The sequence below is a fragment of the Alexandromys fortis genome, unplaced genomic scaffold (genome assembly GCF_014885135.2).
Source record: "Alexandromys fortis isolate MF-2015 unplaced genomic scaffold, M_Fortis_MF-2015_v1.1 scaffold_27, whole genome shotgun sequence".
In the NCBI taxonomy this organism is placed as follows: Eukaryota; Metazoa; Chordata; class Mammalia; order Rodentia; family Cricetidae; genus Alexandromys; species Alexandromys fortis.
This window is the reverse complement of record NW_026067952.1, coordinates 9,989,405-10,011,469: the sequence shown is the minus strand read 5'-3', so window position 1 is coordinate 10,011,469 and position 22,065 is coordinate 9,989,405. Positions and strand designations below refer to the sequence as shown.

The 22,065-nt window shown below is 42.5% G+C and overlaps 2 protein-coding genes across 2 annotated transcripts in view; both read right to left on the bottom strand.

Annotated features, from left to right (window-relative positions):
• Positions 1-10,845, bottom strand: part of LOC126507046 (maestro heat-like repeat-containing protein family member 7) — a 17,341-nt gene extending 6,496 nt beyond the window's left edge. The window contains exons 1-8 of the mRNA XM_050151162.1: positions 10,459-10,845; positions 9,922-10,036; positions 9,476-9,616; positions 7,842-8,006; positions 6,828-6,983; positions 4,159-4,281; positions 2,501-2,600; positions 942-1,007 (exon numbers count right to left, since the gene is read on the bottom strand). Of these exons, the coding sequence (XP_050007119.1) occupies positions 942-1,007; positions 2,501-2,600; positions 4,159-4,281; positions 6,828-6,983; positions 7,842-8,006; positions 9,476-9,616; positions 9,922-10,036; positions 10,459-10,529 (937 nt within the window). The 5' untranslated portion in view covers positions 10,530-10,845. The remainder of the gene's footprint in view (positions 1-941; positions 1,008-2,500; positions 2,601-4,158; positions 4,282-6,827; positions 6,984-7,841; positions 8,007-9,475; positions 9,617-9,921; positions 10,037-10,458) is intronic.
• A 3,414-nt stretch (positions 10,846-14,259) lies between these two features.
• The window catches only part of Mroh8 (maestro heat like repeat family member 8), a 52,219-nt gene continuing 44,413 nt past the window's right edge, over positions 14,260-22,065 (bottom strand). Inside the window, exon 13 of the mRNA XM_050150992.1 lies at positions 14,260-14,393. Coding sequence (XP_050006949.1) covers positions 14,382-14,393 — 12 coding nt within the window. The 3' untranslated portion in view covers positions 14,260-14,381. The remainder of the gene's footprint in view (positions 14,394-22,065) is intronic.

Sequence of the window (22,065 nt, the reverse complement as noted above, 5' to 3'; positions counted from 1 at the left end):
AGAAGAAGAAGAAGAAGAAGAAGAAGAAGAAGAAGAAGAAGAAGAAGAAGAAGAAGAAGAAGAAGAAGAAGAAGAAGAAGAAGGGGAGGGGAGAGGAGGGGAGGGAGAAGGAAGGAAGGAAGAAAATGTAGTGTGTGGGTAAAGGCACTTGCCACCAAGCCTGACGAGCTGAGTTCTATCCCCACGACCTCATGGCTGAGGAAAAGAGTCACTCCTGCAGTTTGTCCTCTTACCTCCATACACGTACTACATAAATAAAAATGTTTTAATTAAAAAAGCAAATTGTTTAGATTTTTAATTTGGTAGTGATTTTGGATTAAGGATGTGCATTTTCATTTCTTTACCTTTCCCTCCAGTGCTAGGGATTGAACCCTAATGCCAAGCTACAGCTGCACATATTACACAAACATCCTACCAGTAAACTATGTCTCCTACACAACTATTCTTAAATGGGCGTGAGAGTTCTTTGAGCTCAGTCTGCAGAGCTGTACAGTTACAGAAAGTTTCACCCACTGACAGTTGTAAAAACAGTTCTGATGGCTGCCTTAGATGGCTATAAAGCATCCCCGTGCGAAGTCCTACAATCTATAGCACAGCTGCTTAGACAGTGGGGCAGTCTCCGAGGTTCATGTGAGACATCTCCACAATTTATTAAGACACATTTCTAGAAAGATAAGGTTTTGCTTTCTGTCAAAATTTAGGATTCACCCTTAGACAGTCAGTAAAGCTGTTTCCAGACAGATAGGATCATATCCTTCCTAAGGGGTCTTAGATTTAGATGAGACCAAAATTTAATTGAATTATAGTCACTTGTGCTTTTACTGCTGCATAAGCCAAGAGTTTTGGATGCCAGACTCAGCTGTGCTACAGAGGCTGCCCGTAGTCACAGAACCAGATACCTTCCAAAACAGTGAACTCAGCATCCAAGTATGGTTACTTACCATTCTCTATCCAGTCAGTACCCTTCATCTTGAGCTCACTGGGATCCACATACTTTGATAAGATCCCTAAACACAAGATGGTAAATCTTATTTTTATTATTTAATAATCTAAGCAGATAGCAGAATTAGCTTTTTGTTAATAAGGCATATTCAAAACAAATAAATTCCAGCCAGGCATTCTGGCTCACACCTGTAATCCCAGCACTTGGGAAGCTCAGGTATGAGAACTGCCATGAGTTCCAAGGGAGCCTTGAGTACACAATGGAACTATCTCAAAAACTAAGCAAAGCCGGGTGGTAGTGGTGCACACCTTTAATCCCAGCACTCTGGAGGCAGAGGCAGATGGATCTCTGAGTTCAGTGTTAGCCTGGTCTATCTACATATGGGTTTCAGACCAGCCAGAGCTACACAGTGAAAACCTGTTTCAATAAATAAATAAAAAGGAACAAGAGCCAGCAAGATGGCTTAAAGGGCTAATATGCTTGCTCATGAACCTGAAAACCTGAGTTCAATTCCCAGAACCACGCAGTGGACGGAGAGCTGACTCCCACAAGCTCTCTGACCTCCACATATCTACCACGTCACCTGCATGCACACATACACACACAGAGAGAATAAATAGTTTTAAATATTAAAATAAATTCTAGAGTGCCTTCTAGTTATTTGTCAATAACATGGATCTTTCTTCCTTGAAAATAATTTCAAGGTCATCTACACACAGATCATGCCTGATACTATAAGTCTGGTTTGAAGTTTGTGGCTGGGGAGGTCAGGCCCTAGCAGAGAAGATAACAGTTTTGCTTTGCTAGATGGATTATTGTGACCATCAAATTGTCTGATAAATACTTAGGTGTGCTTATACTTATAGATTTGGTCGGAGGTTTTTTAGTAAGGCATCAATTATTGAAGCAACTCAGGATCAGAGTGCAGAGAATAAGAGACTATGGGGTGCCAGCCCTGAGACATCTGTCTCCCAGCCCTGGGCTCAGGTAACACTGTAGAAAAGGAGGCTGAAGGGATGTATGAGTGGAAGGAACAGGTGTGTTGTAGAATATCTTCTAGACATTACACTCACGAGCTCATAGCAGCTGTCATGGCCTGCACAGGACTGGACCCAGTGACGTTCTGTCACCAAGGACTTAGCAGTCCCCACATACCCTTGAGGATTTCTAGGCAGTTACAAAGATTCCTGGGGAAAGGGGTTTGTATACCTCCCTGAGGACCTACGGGCAGGTAATGGTTGCTGGAAGGGGCAACGTGAAGGAAGAAACATTTTCCTCAGGGGTAGTCACTTGTAAGTTACCCAGGCTCCTGTAAATAGCCCTTTACCCATGCTCCTATGGTAACCCTAAGTAAATTCATTGAGTCACAAAAATACAAGACATGAAAGTAGGAGAGAGACTATTTGGGAAGAAGGGGATCAATGGGAATGGGTGAGGGATAAGGGGGTTATGGGGTGAACATGATTGCAATACATTCTATTTAAAGAAAAGACCGGACACTGGACACAACATAGGAAGGGATAAGGTAGCTATACAAATGAAAGGGTTTTCTTTTACCTATAAACAAGACAGCTGTTCTTCTGATGGGAAGTTTTGGATCCCTGGAATACATTAGGGTTTGGTCTAGGATGTTTATTTTCCCCTTGCTTTTTTCTCCCTAAGTTGATGGGAAGGGTATATAACAAAGTAGCAGGTGAGTACGGCAGTTCCTGGATTGCTACAGTGAAAGTCACAGCAACTGCTTTGCCATGATAGAAGCCCCAGTAGTTAACTCCTCAGTATACCCACTGCGCACACCTGCCCACGACACCTTTAAAGTCATCCTGGCTTCTCTGCACCTCTGTCTTCTCCCCTCTAAATGCCACCTTGAGCTTTAACTTCCCTACCGGCTCTTCCTGCCTAATCAACCCAGCTCTAAGTACTCTTAGAAGTTCAATATGGGATCCAGGTGGTTCTATTACAATCAGTTTCTAAAAAACTGTGCATGGCCCTTCTAAAGCTACCCTGGATCATACAGGCTCTGCTGGGTTTGTAAAAAGAAGATGGCATCTGGGTCTCAGGGCTAGTGACATGCTGCCCTCTTCTTATTTTATGTTTTTTTTTTAAACTATTTTTTTTTCATTTTACATACCAATCCCAGTTCCCACTTCCTCCCCTCCTCCCATTCCCTCTAGCTTTCCCCCTCCTATTCCCCATCCACTCCTCAGAGAGGGTAAGGCACATTGCTTTGGCGAAGGTCCAAGGCCCTCACTACTACATCTACGCTGAGCAAGGTGCTGCCTCTTCTTATAAGGCCACATACTACAGCAGTCTGTACTTAGGGACTAATGCTCTAATGCAAAATAAGACAATCCACTATATCAAGCAAAGGGCTAGAGACATGAAGACAATGCATAATTATTTCAATTCATCTCATGTGGACATTTGTTGTTGTTACTTCAACAAAGTCTCATTATATAGCTCTGGCTACCCTGGAACAGCTTGGCTTGAACTTACAGAAATCCATCTGCCTCCACATTCTGAGTGCCGGGATTAAGGTGTGCACCACCAAGCCTAGCCCAAGTAAAAATTGTTTACTATATACTATCAGTCTGACCTTATAGCTTCTGATGCAATTAGTGGGGCTCTCTAGTTTATCGGTCACTTTGTTATTACTATTATGAAACAAGGTCTTCCTCTATAGCTCAGCTTGCTCTCAAACTCACTCAGACAGCCTCTTGAGTGCACTATTACAGGTATGTGCCTCCACACCTTGCACCACCAGCTTTTTGCACATGTGAAGAAATGTGTTAGTACTAAATTTGTTGGCTGGTGAAATGGCCCAGTGGGTAAAGTACTTGTTGTGCAAGCCTGAGGACTCAAGTTTGATCCCTGGAACCCAAATAACAAAAGCCAGGTGTGTAATTGCAGCATTCCTCCAGTGAGATGGGAGACGGAGAGGGAGACTCACAGCAGCAGCAATGAAAGCCCCGCCCTCACAGGTGGAAGGAAGTTGTCCACTGACCTCCACTTGCACACTGTGGCACACTCAATTTGTGTGCACATACACATAAAAACGTGTGTTTGGGACTAATCAGAACTATAGAAAAGAGATCTACCTCTTGAACATGGAGCGTAACTACTGCTGTGAAGGGATAGCGTGGGAAATGTTTCCCGCATGTCATGTGTCTCACTAAAAGCTAGCAGAGGAAACAGAGTCACTACTTCTCACATACAAAGAATTTGCAGACCCTTCTAACTTCATTCGGTTTGATGTATAAGGGATCTTTGCAGTACACTTCCCGGGGCAGCTTCCATTTCAGGAACTGGGCACACAGAGTCAGGACTCGTCTACTCTCCTGTTGGGGGAAGAGTATAACAGGTCAGCATTTTCAGACAGTTTTTAACTGAGGTAAACTTTCTTTAGGAAAACTGACACCAAAGTCTAATGTGAAAAGCCAGTAATTTTAGAATTACTCTGAGTGAGGTGAGGAAAGGGAATGAACCGGTGGTATTTTGCCTTCCTTCTGAAGACCCTAAAGGACTCATAAGCTTGCAAGGTGCCAACAAGGATGTGGAAACCACTGGTCTCTCTGTAGAGTGAGAACTAGCGGATGTGGTACACAGGTAAGATACACATTACGTAGCCCAGGCTCTAGACAGGATCCCATTGCACAAGTGGGATTCTTCTCTAGCTGTCATGCTCGGTCCACTAGATATTTGGGCCATAAATATCCTCTTAAGATGGTGTGTGTCTTTAATCACAACACTTAGGAGATAGGGCAAGTGGGCAGATCTCTGAGTTAGAGGCCAGCCTGGTGTACATAGCCAGTTCCAGGCCATCTAGGATTACACATGATACTTTGTCTCCAAACAAAAGCAACAACAAAAACTAAACCCTTTGAGGATTGATAAGAATTAGTTCAGCTTCTTTGTGTAGCAATTTGTAGATATGCAGTATCTAACCCAAATACCCATGCTAGGGTTTTATGCCCTTCAGAAATTCTCACATGCACACACTAAAGTGCTGGTTGCAGAATTATAACCATGAAAACCAAACACTAAGTGTCTGGAATAGGAGAATCAGTAAATTTTAGATTAAATGATGTAATTCCACATAACACTGAAAAGAAATCATCTACATTCTTATAATAAAATATCATAAATACAATGCTAAGCAAATATATTGAGAGGTTTATGGAAATACACAACATAAAGTTTAAAACATGAAAAATAAACTCAGTGTGGTGGTGCACAACTATAATCCCAGCACTTGGAAGGCAAAGGCCAAGACAACAGCAAGTTCAAGGTCAGGCTGGCCTACATGGTGAGACTGTCTTAAACACACACACACACAATCACATTCACACAGATGAGCCAGACATTGATGGCACACACCTATAGTCTCAGCACTTAGGAAACAGGCAGAAAAATCAGATCCACCCAGGATCAAGCCTTGGCTACAAAGTGAGTTTAAGATCAGCTTGAGCTACTACAGACCGTATCCCAAAACAAAAACCACAAAAGAGAGTTGAGGGAAAGGAAGGGAAGGAATTCCTTCCTTCAGGAATGACTAAAGTTTGGATGACAGGTCGTGGGGGCTTCAGCTGGGAACAGGTGCATGACATACAGACATCTGAAGTGTTTCTAATCTAAGGCTACAGAGCTATAGACCTTTTCACACAAGGTATGAGGGCCCACATAGATATTACTTCCTGTTTCTAAGCTTTTCTTCTCTCCCCTCCCCCAAGACAGGGTCTCACTATGTAGCCCTGGCTGTCCTGGAACTTGGTCAATAGACCAGGCTGGCCTCAAACTCACAGAGATCTGCCTGCCTCGGCTCCCAAGTACTGGAACTAAAGGTGTTCACCACCACCTCTGACTTTCATTTCTGTATGGGGAAACACAAAGACAGAGCTCCAGAATGCTTTCAGAATCCTTGTGGTCTAAACTTTCCTCTCTGGAATGACAGAACCGGTGATCATAGTTGGCATGATGGACTGAGTAAGCTTATACTGTGTGTGTGTGTGTGTGTGTGTGTGTGTGTGTGTGTGTTACTGTACTGGGGGTTGAATCCAGGATCTCACATGGGATAGGCAAGCACTCTACCATTTAGCTACATTTCCAGCCCTTTCACTCCATTTTTATTTAAAATTTTTTATTACATCTATCATCCATCTATCTGTCTATCTATCTATCTATCTATCTATCTATCTATCTATCTATCTATCTATCTATCTCCCTGTCTCCATGTGTATTTGCAGGAATCAGTTCTTCTCTTTCCAGTCGGGCTTGGCAGCAAGTACCTTTACCTACTGAGCCATCTTGTCAGCCTTACTCTTTTAGGTTATCCACACTGGCCTTGAACTTGAAAGCCTCCAGTCTCGGCCTCCCAAGTAGCTGCGATTACAAATATATGCCATTATTCCCAGTCTGAACAGACACAGTTAATGCTAGGTGGCTTAAATGAAAAACCACAATTCTTACAGCAAAACCCTTGGAAGGCTTAGGAGAAATAAAGTCTCCAGTTGGTCCAGAAAGGTTATTCTCTAACTTAACTCCAACACATTCCATGTCTCCAGACCACGGAGTAGTCATTGAAAGAAAACAACACGTTTGTCATTAACACGGAGTTTGTTGAGTTGAGCATTATATTTTGTGCTCTGTGCTAGGCTACAAGGTGATAATACACAGTTTCTCCCCACAAATACGTTATTTTGCTACACAGAAATTAAGAGTTTGATTTCCCGTAATTTGCTCAGGAAAATGACTGAAATGTAGTTTTGTGCCAGAGGACGTAAGGAATAAGAATGTGACTGCAGTCCGTGTCCTCGAGGAGATAAACACTATTTGCAGAGCTAGATCTGAACTCAGTTGTTCATGGCTGAAAAGAAACCGGCATTACCTTAGCTATTTCATCATTGTCATCCTGAGAAAACAGCAGTAGTGGGACCAAGCTTTCCAGGACGTGCTTCTCCACACACTTCTTATCTGTGCATTTCACAGCCTTTACGGAGGCTCCAAAGAGAGTCATGGAGAAGCGATGGATGCCATGCCTCACCTAAGAATGGAGGATTCACAAGGAAAACAGCTCACTGAACATGCTCATACTAGTTTATAAGAACTCTGGGGAGTCTGGCACATCAGTCTCAACATGGAGCTATCTAGCTGCATGGAAATATCAACTATACAGGGAGATAGCAAGACCTGTGTTTGATACTCTTGTTTCTGAACTGTACAAGCAACAAATAGGTAGTTCCACCTGCTGCTGAAAATGCTTCTATTCAATCCTGGTATTAATCACACACACTTTTTTGCTAAAATTCAAAACCCTAACGAGCATATACTAAGGATGTAGGTCAATGTGGTTTATGTGTTTCTTTTAGAAAAATCTTTGTGATTTGGGACAAGGATATAAGTACAGTCCATCATTTTGACCCATTTCTTTCTCTTTTTCTCTTGTGACCCATTTCTTACTATTCCTCAGCCTACCCAACTTTTCCCCCACCCACAGAGCAAGGTAAAGCCTTGGTAAATCTGTATGTCTCAAATTTTAGGCTGTTTTGTTTTGTTCTGGAACAGGGTTTCTCTATATAGCCCTGATCATCCTGGACCAGGCTGGCCTTGAACTCTGAGATTTGCCTGCTTCTGCCTCCCGAGTACGGGTATCAAAGGCATGTGCCAACACCACCCTGCTGTATCTCAAGATTTTTTAAGTTTGAAAAACTAATAACATCAGTCCAAAAAGAGGGACATCACAGATTATCTGGAAGGGTCTTGAAGAAGAAGATCTAAAGGACCTCTATAAATGAGAAAAATTCCATTATGAGGGTAAAATAAAATGACATTATAGTCTCAAAATCTACCAGCTGATAGGTGCCCACCCACTAGGGAAGTATCTTTTCTCTCATTGTCTTACATCACCAAATAAGGAGAACAGGATCTTCATCATGGAAGCCAAGGTGGTAGAGTCTAGTGTCTTGACAAGCTGCATGAGTATCTGGATGGCCAACAAAACGATCCTCTCATCGGACTCGTGTAAGCTATCTAAGATGCACGGTACCACACTTTTGATGTCTTCTCTCTGTGTGTCCAAAAGCAGCCATGACCTCTTCTCCCATAGCACATTATCTCATTCTAAATGGAAGGATCCCACACTGACTTAAGTAACCCGGTGCTTTCTGATAACTCTGATGGCAGAGAGGGCATAAGAACTATCTCTTTACTATTGGCATGCCTGGTATATAGAGGGGAAGGAGCTGCTGTGAATTGCTTCATAAACAGAGGGGTCCAGGTAGGGAAGGGCCAGGGGTATACCCTCAGCTTTACCTTAAGGAAAAGCTTTTCCAACACAGAAAAAAAGTGGAATGGCCAGCTCAGGCCACAGTGAGCTTTCCAGCATGGAAGTTATTCAAACATAGGCTTGAAAAACTACTTGGTAGGATCAGCAGGGTTTGACTGAGGATTCTTAAAAACCCTCCCCATTCTAAACTCCTACAAGGAAGCAATCTCAGGATTTTAAAACATGTGTTTTAAAAAATATATATTCTTCCCAAGGGGAATCAACAAAGTCTAGCACATTGCTTTGAGGCAGGACCAGAGGAGTGGACGGGAAGTAGGAGGGGGGTGGGATGGGGAAGGGGGAGGAAGCGGGAAGAGAGCAGGGAGTAGGAACAGGGATTGGTATGTAAAATGAGAAAAGATAATTTTTTAGATAAATAAATTATATATGTATGTATGTATATATATACATATACACACACATACAATGCAATAAACAAATTTCATGCATCCAATTAGCCAGAGTTAGCATATACTAATATTTGTCATTTTTGTTCCATATATGTATGTATTTTTATATAAAATAAATACATCTCAGGTGGCAAAATTAAAGCCTCAGGGTTACTTCTGACTGAGGCATAGTTCTATTTCTTTCTTTTTTTGTTTTTTGTTTGTTTTTGTTTACTTTGAGACAGGGTTTCTTTGTGTAGACTTGGCTGTCCTAGAACTAGTTCTCTAGACCAGGCCTAGCCTCCAACTCACAGAGATCCTCCTGCCTCTACTTCCTGAGTGCTTTGATTAAAGTCATATGCCATCACAGCCCAGCTAAAGCATAGTTTTCTAATGAGACATGCAGAAAACTTTCATTGTGAACGACAGTGATCTTTGTCTTGATGATAAATATCCTGGAGTATCCAAGTACTCCACAAGACAGCATGGTATAAGGCATCAAGAGGCAGCTGAATATTTTCTACTGCGTTGTAACAATAAGTGCACCTCCCCCACAAAATGCACGTTTCGAAGTATTATATTTGTGACTTGGAATTTTAATGTTATTTAATTTTAATAGTTTCCACATAACTTCTAGGTATAAAATTAGAACGCTATAGATGGATGTACAGTGAGAAAGGTCTTCCCCCATTCACTCCTGCCCCAGCACTTCCAGTTCCTCCTTTCTGAGTTTCTTGGGTATCTTTGGGGTTGTTCTATTTCTGTTTCTATTTATTATTATGTATCTATTATCTATTTATCAATGGTCAAAGGTCCTTTTACCATCTCTCGGTGTCTGACAAGGTTGCGTAGTCCCCTCAGCGCAAGTATCTTGAAGAGCTTATTCTCATCATACAGCCAGGTTTTCAGGCGGACAGTGGAGTATAACCTGGGCAATCTCCTGGCCACTGGACTCCTTAGGAGCTGAAAGAAATGACCTTGGAGCTCTTTTTCCTTGCCGGGAGCCACCTTCCCGCCAACTTCAATGTATACATCATTTTCCTTTGAAATCACCAGCTGCTGCACGCAGTACAGAGTGACGCTGGGAGCAGGAACACAGGAATGCTGACAAATGGTGAGAGAGAGGATTTCCAAAAACTTGAATCTAAAGAAAGCATCTGTGTCATACACAGAATGGACCCCAGCCTGTCCCTGAGTTGAATACAGTTTAGGAAAGAGGTTCTACTGCTTTCTGGGCTTCCTGAATCTAGTACCTACAGGACTCTTACCTCCACAAAAAAGCCCGCAGATGTGAGCTTGTGTTTATCATTCCCTCGGTTAATCAAAGGGACCAACAAGTACATGGTCTTACACGCAAAGAGGTGGCTTCTTTCCAGCAAGGCACTGTAAAAGAGACCAACAGAGAACTCAGACATATGCCCACCCAGACGGCATTTCCCAGGGTCAGCCCTCCAAAGCTTTTAACCCTGCTTTAGGTATTCAGGAAGCATGCCAGGGCCAAGACTTTTAAAATTTTGTCCTGGTTAATTTATAGATACTATAGCTAGGCCTGATGGTGCACATCTTTAATCTCAACACTTGGGAGGCAGAGGAAGGAGAACTGCTGTGAATCTGAGGCCAGCCTGGTCTAGAGAGAGGAAGCGTTCCAGGCCGGGGACACAGCGAGACCCTGCTTCAAAAAAATTACAGCTATTGTATATTGTGTTACCGTTTTAGTTACTGTGGGTTTTTTTTTTTTTAAAGGAGAAAACACAACAATTCTACTTTCTGGAGAGAATGAATACATTAGAATAGAGAAGTCTTACTTGGCAAGCAGGAATACTCCCTGAAGATGGCATTCTCCCTTCAGAAGGGTCCATCCATCATTCTTTTCCATGATGCTGAATTCCTGCCAGCACAATGTTCTGAGGAGGAGAGTCTTTGTAGCTTGTATGGCGAAGCTAAGTTGAGGGGAAAAAAAGCATGGATGGAGAGAATAGGCCTGCTAGTCACTGGGATGGGCCAGTGGCTGTACTGTAATCCATCCCTTTCTAGAGTTCTTAAAGGTGCTTCATGCTCTAATATCCGGAAAGGCTTTCCATATACATTCTCAGTATAAAGAAATTTAACTTGATTTTCTTTCTCAAGGAGTTTGGCAGGAGATCCATGATTTAGAACTGATTTGGGATGCTAAATGGATATCCATTGCATTAAAAAAAGATTAATTTTCTGAGTATGAGTTAGCCTGCATTTCTGTGCACCACGTGCAGTGCACAGAAGTGCATGGAGATCAGAAGAGAAGGTGTTGATCCTCTAGAACTGGAGTTACAGACGGTTATGAGCTGTCGTATAGAAATGAACCTGGATCCTCTACAAGACCAGCAAGGGCCCTTAACCTCTAAACCATCTCTCCAGCCTAATCCATTGATTTAAAAAAAAATTTTGAGGTAAAATTAAGACTAGGTATTTTGCTCAGTTTGTAGAACATCTGCCTAGCATGCTCTAAGCTCTGGTTTGATCACCATCACTACAGAAACCAGACATGGTGGGACATGCCTGGACCTCCAGCATTTAGGAGCTAGGAATCAGTAGTTCAAGGTCAACCTAAACTACAAAGTGAGTTTGAGACTGACTTGCAGGACACGAGGCTGAGATTCAAAAAGAGAAAGGAAAAAGATGCAATTTACACTTCCCCATAAAATTTACCAGCGCAACTTACAAAGTACTTCTTGAGAAGCTCTTCCAGACACAGCTTCAAGAGCATGGTAGAGCTGGAAAGGTTCCCGGAGATAGCCCGCTCCAGTCTCCTCAGTTACAGAATAGGAAACCAAGGCACAGAACCGTGCATTGGTCCAGGGCGGCAGCTCATTAAACAGGTGCATGAGAACTACACCTGGGACAAACTGACACTTAGCCTGGCCCTAAAATCCCATGGGATGGTATTTCCTCCCTAAAGATCTGTGTGTCAGCAGCGCTAGAAATGTCTACCAAGACCTTACTTGGAAAACCTCTCCAAGCAATATCCCAGAAATAAGGAATTGTTTCACTGGATCAATCCAGTTTGGGAGGCTGGTTTACTGGTTTTGTCTCTACTTGCTCTGTCAAGGAAGGGACAGCACAATATCACATATTATCTGCCAGACACCTAGATAGTGAAACACTGGTACCAAGAAAACTAAAAGCAGCAAATAAAAGCCAGAGGGATCCTCAGCATTTTACTGTAAGGATTGTGGACCAGTGTTCACGCACGGTTAGGACCACATCTATCCTTGAATCTACTCCAGTGCCCAGGACTCTGTAAGTGTTCAGATCAATGAAATCACAATGAGCAATACCACAAAGGTGTGACCTCCGTTGGTATTTCCTGTCCTGCGTACAGGCCACTTGGGATGCTGACATCAGACATGGTGAGGCCGACGCTGTGGTGAATCTGGATGAGCAGAGTCATCAAAAGCTGAGGAAAGAGTCGAAATGCAGCTTCTCGCAGCTTGTTTCCCATAAGCACCTCATAAAGGGCATCTGTTGCCTGTGGTAGAAAAGGCACGGGGAAGAACTGAGAGCCTGTTGGTTCTACCGCTCTGTGTCATGACTAGTCCACAGACAGAACGGCAATGGTAATTGTATGAAAGGGAGAACAGGAGTAAAGGGGCCATTGGAAGTGAGCTGGGGCATGCTCAGAGTGGAGTACATACTTAGCAAGTGGTAGACCCTTGCTTCAATCCCTAGCACCACACACATATTATACATAGTCACGCATACACATACACACACAGAGAGGGGGGGGTATGTGTGTGTGTGTCCAGTGAGCAGACCTGGCATCCAAAAATAATAACTGGAAGCTATTAGTACACTTTATTAGATACAACTAAAAACAATAAAACAAAACTACAATACAATCTGTCATATTAGATAACAAATAACAATTCAGAAAAGTATCTATTTTTGTATTAATGTGTTAATAAAATGTTCTCATCCTTCAGTAAAACAAATGTAAAGTCCTGCTGCTCGAGGTGCGCCCACTGCAATGCTGCAAATCTGGTTGAAAATGAGAACATGAAGTCCTTCCCATACCTCCTATATCACAATCTGCTTTGTGTGACTGAAATATACATGTATTTGCCCTAACTTCTAAAACTACACTAACATAACATTTTAGATTTTTTTTAAGACAGGGTTTCTCTGTGTAACTGGCTGTCCTGGAACTCACTCTGTAGACCAGGCTGGCCTCGAATTTATATAGATCTGCCTGCCTCTGCCTCCTGAATGCTGGGATTAAAGGCGTGCAACATCACAGCCCACTTAATTTTTTAATTTTTAAAAAGCACACATTCATAAAAAAAAGAGAATAAAAGACAATAGCAAATTAGAAATACTGAAAGAAATTTGGAAGCTTAAAATACTATGACAGTAGCTTGGACTAGACAAAGAAGAACCTAAAAGTAGGAGGGGTGGGGATGAGGAGAGAAGCAGAGCCTCCAGAAGGCCAGGTGGGAAAGGAATCCCAGCACTTTGGGGAGCCAAAGTAGGTTCAAAGTCATCCTTCATTATATCACTAGTTCAAGGTCAGCCTGAACCTACCTGAGATGCTGTCTCAAAAACTAAAAGCATATGTACCAATAGGAAGCAGTCTCTGCATGGCCAAGGCCAAAGGTCTGCAGCAGCCCTCTGTACTGTCTGGATAGTCTGGCAGTGAGCATAAGGCTGCTTTAAAAGTGCTGTTTTCAGGGGCTGGAGAGGTGGCTCAGAGGTTAAGAGCAATGGCTTCTCTTTCAGAGGATCTGGGTTTAATTCCCAGCACCCACATGGCAGCTCACAACTGTCTGTAACTCCAGTCCCAGGGACACCTTTACACCAACTCACATGAAATAAAGTTAAATAAAATTTTTTTTTTAAAAAGTGCTGTTTTCAAAGGAAAATTGGGTGGGAAAACATCAAATACACATGCACAGGTATTTCTAGAAATTTTATTAGGGAGATGAAACAAATTATGAGCTAAGAATGGCTTTCTTTCTCTATTTCTTCCTTTCTTTTTTGTCTGTATAAGTGTTAGGTTTTGTTGTTTTTCCTTTTGAAAAAATTTTTGCCTAGACTCTAGAGCTCAAATGATGTTCCTACCTCAGCCTTCTGAGTAGCTGGGATGACAGGCACACAACATTGTCTTGGGTTTAGATTTTTTTTTTTAAATCCAAAGATTGTGTGGCAAAGACTATGTATGACCCGTAAGTCCTAAAATATATATTGCTTACAAGACCTGAGACATTCTTTAGATAGAAAGCTTTCTAAACCTTAATTACAAGACCTGAGACATTCTTTAGATAGAAAGCTTTCTAAACCTTAATTAAAGGGCCACTGTTTTCTACCTTATATATTATTATATTTTTAAACTTTTTTCACAAGTTTGGGTTACTTTAGGTAGTTTTTAAGGCTAGAAGTAGGAATGGTCACACTGTATCACACTGTCACACGCTCCAGCTCTTTCCAGGTAAGAGTCAATGAAAGATTTCATGGATTTATAGATGAGTACTAGAAACAAACTAAAAAGAGAACAAAAAGATGGCCCTCCGGATGAGGGAGTCCTCCTCGGGGAGCATTCTGAGCTGACATAGGGGCAGAGCAATGGCTTACAGCAACAGCCACATAGGCCATCTTCTCGTGGGTGGTCACATCATGGCATTTCTGCAGCTTTCTCATGAGCCTCCAGAGGACCCAGGTCGTTTTAGACAGTTCTATGTTCAGGGTTCTCCACAATTCAGCCAGGTGCCTAGAAATCCCAGAATAGCAAGCATCATGAGAAGGGCTTATCCCAGGCCTCCCAGGATGGCAACTTTCTTAGAGTCATTTTGGAATTCAGTCTTCCTGTGAGAGGCGTTCCTCTGCTCGGTTCTTCAGGTATCAATACATACTGCCTGACAGTGTAGCAGTAGCTGAGCTTTCACTGCCTGCCTTGACCTACAGCCATTCCTAAGCTAGTCTAAAGCATATCAGAACCTCTGCTTTTGTATTACACGATGTGGTGGTCTGAAAGAAAATGGCCCCCAAAGGGAGTGGCTCTATTAGGAGTTGTGGCCCTGTTGGAGGAAGTATATCACTGTAGGGGTGGGCTTTGTGGCCTCCTTTCTCAAGTTTCACTTAGTGTGACATCAGTCAACTTCCTGTTGATTGCAAGACGTAGGCAGCACCACCATGTCTGCCTGCACTCTGCCATGCGCCCCCCTTCATGATCGTGATGGAATGAACCTCTGAAACTGAAAATGAGCCACCATCAATTAAATGTTTTCTTTATAAGAGTTGCCATGGTCATGGTGTCTCTTCACAACAATAAAATCTTAATTAAGACACATAATCATACAAAAGCCAGGTGGTGGTGGTGCACATCTTTAATCCCAGCACTTGGGAGGCAGAGGCAAGCAGATCTCTTGTGAGTTCAAGGCTGGCCTAGGCTACAGATAGTTCCAGGACAGGCTCCAAAACTACACAGAGAAATCTTGTCTCAAAAAACCAAAACAAAACAAAAGAATACAAAAAGACCCACAGTCACACGCTAGCACTTTTTACGATTCACCTTTGCCAAATGAACCACAGACTGATTACCCTAGAGGTCCACACCATTTTCTGAAGTCAGAGCCTTTTCCCCAGCCTTCTCTTGCCTGTCACCTCCCCTCAAGAGAAGATCCAGAGACATCTCTTCTGCCAAGTTTCCTGATGCTTCTCAGCAGAGTTCCTATAACATTTACATTTCTTCTTGAGACAGGTTTCCTCAGTATCCCACACTGGTCAGTGCTCTGTGCATGCTCCTCTGAAGGAAGGGATCATATCTGGAGGCCTCAGAGCTTGGCACAATGCCAGGTCCACAGAACACATTCAAAGATACATAGTCTATGGTCCTCATGTGTGAAGAAGGTCAACACCTAAAAATTAACCTCTGATCCTACTTATATCTTAAAAAAATATGTAGCAATTTCTCAAAAATACTATAAATTTGACATTACAGCTAAGGCCAGCCTAAGAAAAATATTAAATTTTAGTCTCAAAACAAAGCTCCCGTCTTCCCAAATCACTCTGAACACTGAGACTCTCAGACACGATCCCAACAATCATTCTCTGCTTTAGTAATACTGCCTTTTTGTTGTTCTTGTTTCACTCTGTAGCTAAGACTGTCCTGAAAGGAACTAGGTAGACTAGGCTGGCCTCCAACTTTTGGTAATCCTCCTGACTCAGCCTCCTGAGTGCTGGGACTACAGGTATGAGCCATCACACCAGCCTCTAATTTAGTAATTCAAATCTGAGAATAAAAAAAGCAAGATGATCCCAAGCAAGCCTGAAGAGAAGGAGGCTTGAAAGGCACATGGTACTCTGTAAAAAGTTCACGGCAGAGAGCGGAATCAGGTGACGGGGTGAACAAGCGCCAGGAAGGATGTTAGCCGTTCCTTGGTTTGCTGTGAACCTGAGACAATGCCTGAGAGACTCTAACTGGAATGCTCAGTTTGCTGCACACTCTAAGTGTGCTTGGGATTGGAAAGCACACAGTCAGTGACGCTCAGATTTTGGTAGGAAGCAAATCATCTACAGAGTTTGTTTAAACGCTGTGTTGATGACATGGTGCGGCAGGCGAAAGCACCGCGGCCAAGCATGACCACCAAAGTTTGAACTCCAGGACCCACGTAGCGGATGAAGAAGACTAACTCCCACACACTGTAGTCTAACCTCCACTACAGCCATGACTAGCTTCCACCCACCTGAGCACACACACTCACACACACAATAATAAAACGTGTGTGTGTGTGTGTGTGTGTGTGTGTGTGTGTGTGAGAGAGAGAGAGAGAGAGAGAGAGAGAGAGAGAGAGAGAGAGCACGTGTGGTAGTACACACCTTTAATCCCAGTGCTGAGGAGATAAAGGCGGGTGGATTAAAGGCTAGCCTGACCTACATAGTAAGATTTGGAACAACCAATGCTTTATAATGAGACCCTGTCTTATAAAACTAAAATAAATAAATGAAATAAAAATATACAAGAAGTTCAGGAGATGTGAGGCAGAAAGCCCAAGAAATCAGGGCAGCTTTTCAGTGGTTCTCATCCTGTGGGTCACAACTCTTTGGGGATTTGACCCTTTCACAGGTGTTGCCTAAGACCATAGGAAAACACAGAGATTTACATTATGAGTCATAGCAGTAGCAAAATTAAAGTTATGAAGTATCAATGAAAATAATTTTATGTTTGGGGGGTTACCACAACATGAGGAATTATATTCAAGAGCATTAGGAAGGTTAAGAATCACTACTTTTAGATATGGGACCCAGCTGGCAGAAAGTAGGTGACAAGCCAGATGGTGATATTGTTTGCCTTTAATTCCGGCACTCAGGAGGCGGAGGCAGGCAGATCTCTGGGAGTTCAAGGCCAGCCTGATCTACAAATAGAGATCCAGGACAGTGAAGGCTACACAGAGAAACCCTGTCTCAAAAAGAACAAAAAAAGAAAAGGAAAACAAAGAAAGTAGGTCACTAGTGGACGGGCTTTGAAGTTATGTCCACCCTGATTCTGGCCTTGCTCTGTTTCCTGGTTCTCCACAGTGTGAACAACTGCTCCACTTACCTTTCTTGTTACCACACACTGAGCCACTCTGCTGTGTGTTTTAACAAAGCAATAAGAAATGCTATGAATAAAGCTACCAACTTTGCAACTAGTATGCCAGTCCACCAAAGGGAAGAGATGGAAGGCGCTCTAAGAAAACAAAGGACGCACCTCGAGAGACTTTCAAGCACCTCAGGCCTATGATTCCTTATGCGTGTTTGAGCACCATCTCTGCCACTTCCAACTAGAATCTTGACTAACCTATATGTGGGGGCTTGGAAGAGACCTGGCTTCATGGGAGGATCTGATGCATTAGTTCTCACAATGCTTACTTACTGTTCTAGAAGACTGGAGGAGGCATCCCTTGAAACACATACTATCTCCCTTGTGAACAGAAAGAAACAGCCTGACTGCTCTTGTGACATGCCGGGACAGAATTCCAGATAAGTCAGGACACTGTCACACATATGCTCTGAGATGTCTTTTCCTGGACCCTCGGTAATGAGTTGAGTTTCCCAAAGCATCTCACCTCCCACACAGCCTGGCGGCAGTGCAAAGCAATTCCTCTCAGTAGATGATGTGGTCAACCTGGCCTCTCAAGCTCCAATCCCAGCTTAGCCAGCGTGCCTTCTGCCTTACTGATCCTCTTCCCATTTGCGGGGCCTGTCCAGAGATGCTTTGGCTTTTCAGTCCCTCTCTTCTCTGCCTTTGAGGACACGTGGGCCTCACCTTTTCTTGCCTGCCTCCCCTGCCTTCTATAGCACTGCACAACCTGTAACCCATCTGCACCAGAGACACAGGCAAAAGGTGCATCTCAAGTCATTCACATCTTCAATGACATTTTTTTCTTTTCTTTTCTTTTTCCTTCCTTCCTTCCTTCCTTCCTTCCTTCCTTCCTTCCTTCCTTCCTTCCTTCCTTCCTTCCTTTCTTTCTTTCTTTCTTTCTTTCTTTCTTTCTTTCTTTCTTTCTTTCTTTCTTTCTTGGATAGGGTCTTACTATGTAGCCCAGGCTGGCCTGGAACCTGCTATGTAGGCCAGCTGGTCTGGTCTTGAACTCACAGAGATCTGCCTGTGACGGTACCATGAAGTTCTTCAGTGGCTCCTGCTGAGGTATAAAGTCCACTATCTTACCCAATATATCGCTGTTTTCTGACTTTTGATCATTTAAAACCTGTTTTAGTGTGGTATACCTGTGCCACTATCAAGACAACGCAATATTAGAACTTTAGTTCATCTATACAGAAAGGGCCTTTAATCTGAGCACTTCCCACTGCTCACCTGTCTGTTCAGTCTTCCTGAGAGACATTTCATATAAAACTCTAGTACATTTAAGCCATGGGACGGATCAATGACTTAAGAGCAATTGATTAGAGAAATATACAAAAGAATCTTTAAAAGTCCATATTACCTTCCATGTTAATGTATTTATTTTCTCCAGATGGGCAAGAGTCCTACCATCTGACCTAGTGGTAGAAGGTCTGGTTCAGCACGGAGAACCCAGCGCTACATTAAGGCATTAGTGAGGGTCATTCATACAAAGGAGCAGTTTTCAAACAGGTTAGAGCAGAAAAAGGTTTTTTTTTAAATAAAGCAGTTGTTCTGAATCACAATATAGGAATCAGATTTTCAAAGGGAATGCTGCTCCAGATTAAGGGGTTGGGGGGTCTCTCCTCAAGTGTCACTGACTTCCCCATATGTACCTCCTAGACTCTAAGACTTAGAGCTACCACTGTGAAAAAACTCAGCTAAAACAAACAAACAAACAAACCAAAAAACCCAAAACTTCTCTGTAGGACCTTATTCTTTCCTATGTATATACTTAGATTTTCTCTTATATGGTACATGTATTTATTTGGGGCAAAGCCATTCTTAAATGCATTATGCAAGTGAGATGCTAACATTATGGATTTCACCCCTAAATAACTTTAGTACCTGTCTATCTGTATCTATTTATTTAGACAGGGTCTTACTATATAGGCCACACTGACCTTGAACTCTCCATCCTCCTGTCTCAGCCTCCCAAGTTTTGGGATTACCAGCATTCTTTAATGTCTATCCTCTCACCACTAGGTTGTCCTTCTGCATAAACAGTATCACTTTACACATAGGCAAATCATATTAACTCAAGAATCTAATAGAGCCAGGTGTGGTGGCACATGCCTATAAACCTAGCACTTGTATGAGTTTTAGATTGGCCTTGTCTACATAATGAACTCCAGGCTAGCCAGGTATACATAGTAAAACACTATCTCAACCATCACCACCTTCTAAAAAATCTGGTACAAATGCAATTTTCAATTACAGCTTTTGTTTTGATCCAAGATCCAGTTAAGGTCTTATATTGTCCTGGGTTGTACTCCTTCGTTGCTCTATCACCAATTGGTTTCTTTCTCTCTCTTTTTTTCATTATTTTAACTTTTTTGAAGAATCTAGTCCATTTGCCTTTTATAACATTTTTCTTAGGGACCAATCTGTATCTTACCTCCTCTACAGGAGTCTTATTAGGAACCACATTTCACCGTACTCAGAGATGGTTGTGGACCAATTTAACACAGAAGCTGCACAAGGTTCTATTACCTGTCATATGGCACTGGATGACATAAGAGATGGCTGAGCACTGTATCTGTATACTTAGGTCTGGAGATAAACAAACTCACAGTATTTACGATATTTTGCCGGACACTAGGCAAGGTGATTACTGATAGCTGGGCACAGATAACACCTATTATTTCTGGTACCTGAAGAGGAAAAAGACATCACTAAGACCTTGATCCTGTAGGACAGTTGAGAGTCTTTATAGCCATTCTAAGAGGTCCTGGGGAGATAGAAGACAAAATATTTTTGATTTTGTAAAGCTTAGGATGCTAAGGGTTTGATTCACTGCTAAAGCACTGCCCTAGAATATATGAGGGAGGACTGGGATTTGGTCCTCAGCATTGTGGAAATAATAATACAACTTTCCAATCATCTTCTAGCAGTGGTAGCTCACGGCTTTAATTCTAGCTAGCACTTGGGAAGCATAGGCAGGTGAATTTCTATGAGTTTGAGGCCAGCCTAGTCTACACAGTGAATACAGGGACAGCCAGGGCTATGTAGAGAGACCCTGTCTGAAAAAATGTATATATGAATGTATGTATACAAAAATATTTGGAAGTTGCAGAGTGCTTGCCTAGCATAGATGAGGACCTGGATTTGATATCTGATTCTCAACAGACAGGGGTGGGGGTGGAAAGAATAAAAGGAAAGAAGTGCTGGAGCGCTGGGTGTGGCTTGGGGGTAGAATGCTTGTTCGACACACACAAGATGCTTGCTTCAATCCAGCACCACAGAAAGAAAAAGGAAAAAAGGGCAAGAAAAGAAACAAGGAAGGAAATAAAAGATTTGTGAGCTGACATAGATGTCACCTGTACCCTTGAGAAACGGAGAAGTGGGTTTTTTTTTTCTCATGTATTTTTTTCTGATTTTCGATCAATGATTACATAGTGATTTTATAACAGAAATGTCATGTTATAGCAAGGGAGCCAGCCCTTACCCACTGTCCTCTCTGCTCTTTCAGAAAGTAGAAGCCAAGGCTTTGGTCCAGTTCTCCCGCTGCTTGACCATGGCATAAAATGGCTATTATTACCACCAGGTGCCAGAAGCTGGTTGAAGTGTGGGCAGAGGAGGCAATTCTAGCCATAGAAACAAGAGGAAGAGCAGGGTGGTGGTGGCACACTCCTTTCATCTCTGCATTGTGGAGACAGAGGCAGGCAGATCTCTGAATTCGAGGCCAGCATGGTCTACATAATGAGTTCTAGAACAATGAGGGCTACAGAGAGACACCCTGTCTTGGGGGAAAACAAACAAACAAATAAACAAAAAGAAAGAGATATGAGGAAGAATCTACTGGGGGTTTGAGGAAAAGTTTTTCTGCCTTCAATAAAGGGACAAAAAGGAAGGCATCATCTCTCTGGATTGTCTTTATCTGTCTTCTCATGAAGTCTCAGCTAAGCCGGCCACATGGACAGGAAAGGCAAAAAGATGGGACCCTTGATCTTGGCTGTCACTGCAAGTCAGTGAGCTCAGCATAAAAAATATACAGTGTCCAGATTTTCTATACATATTTAAGACTGTATATTTATTGTAATCATTTAATACAGTAAATCACTTCTTTATAGTAAAATATGTCAGATAAACATTTAAACAAATATATCATCAAGACATAAGGTAATCAATTGTTTGGAAAAGCTTCTCACAGTTGGCCTTTCTGGCCACTAAAGGCTCCTGAACCGTCCAAGAGCCATCTGACTTCTCTGATGTGTTCCTGCTGTATCTTTGGAATTTTCTTTTTTATGATTCTTTTATTTTTATGTGCATTGGTATTGTTTGTGTGAAGGTGTCAGATCCCCTGGAACTGGAGTTACAGACAGTTATGAGCTGTCATGTGAGGTACAGGGAATTGAACCCTGTACTCTTAATCACTGAGCCATCTCTATAGACCCCACTATTTTTGCTATTTTATAGGTTAAATAAAATGGGTTCTTATTCTTTAAAAATGCCCTTTCTTTCTGAGATTGTTGAGGTGTTGTGGGTTGAACGCGGGAACGCAGGACTGTGCATGGATGAGCACCCTTCACAGAGCACCTTCATTCCAGAAACACACAATGAGCACTTCAAATGCCAGCGGCTCCTACACTTAGCTTTTCTGTACTCTTTCTATGTCTAATTAAGATAGTCAATTAATTAATTTTTTTTTTTTTTGGTTTTTCGAGACAGGGTTTCTCTGTGGCTTTGGAGCCTGTCCTGGAACTAGCTCTGTAGACCAGGCTGGTCTCAAACTCACAGGGATCCGCCTGCCTCTGCCTCCCGAGTGCTGGGATTAAAG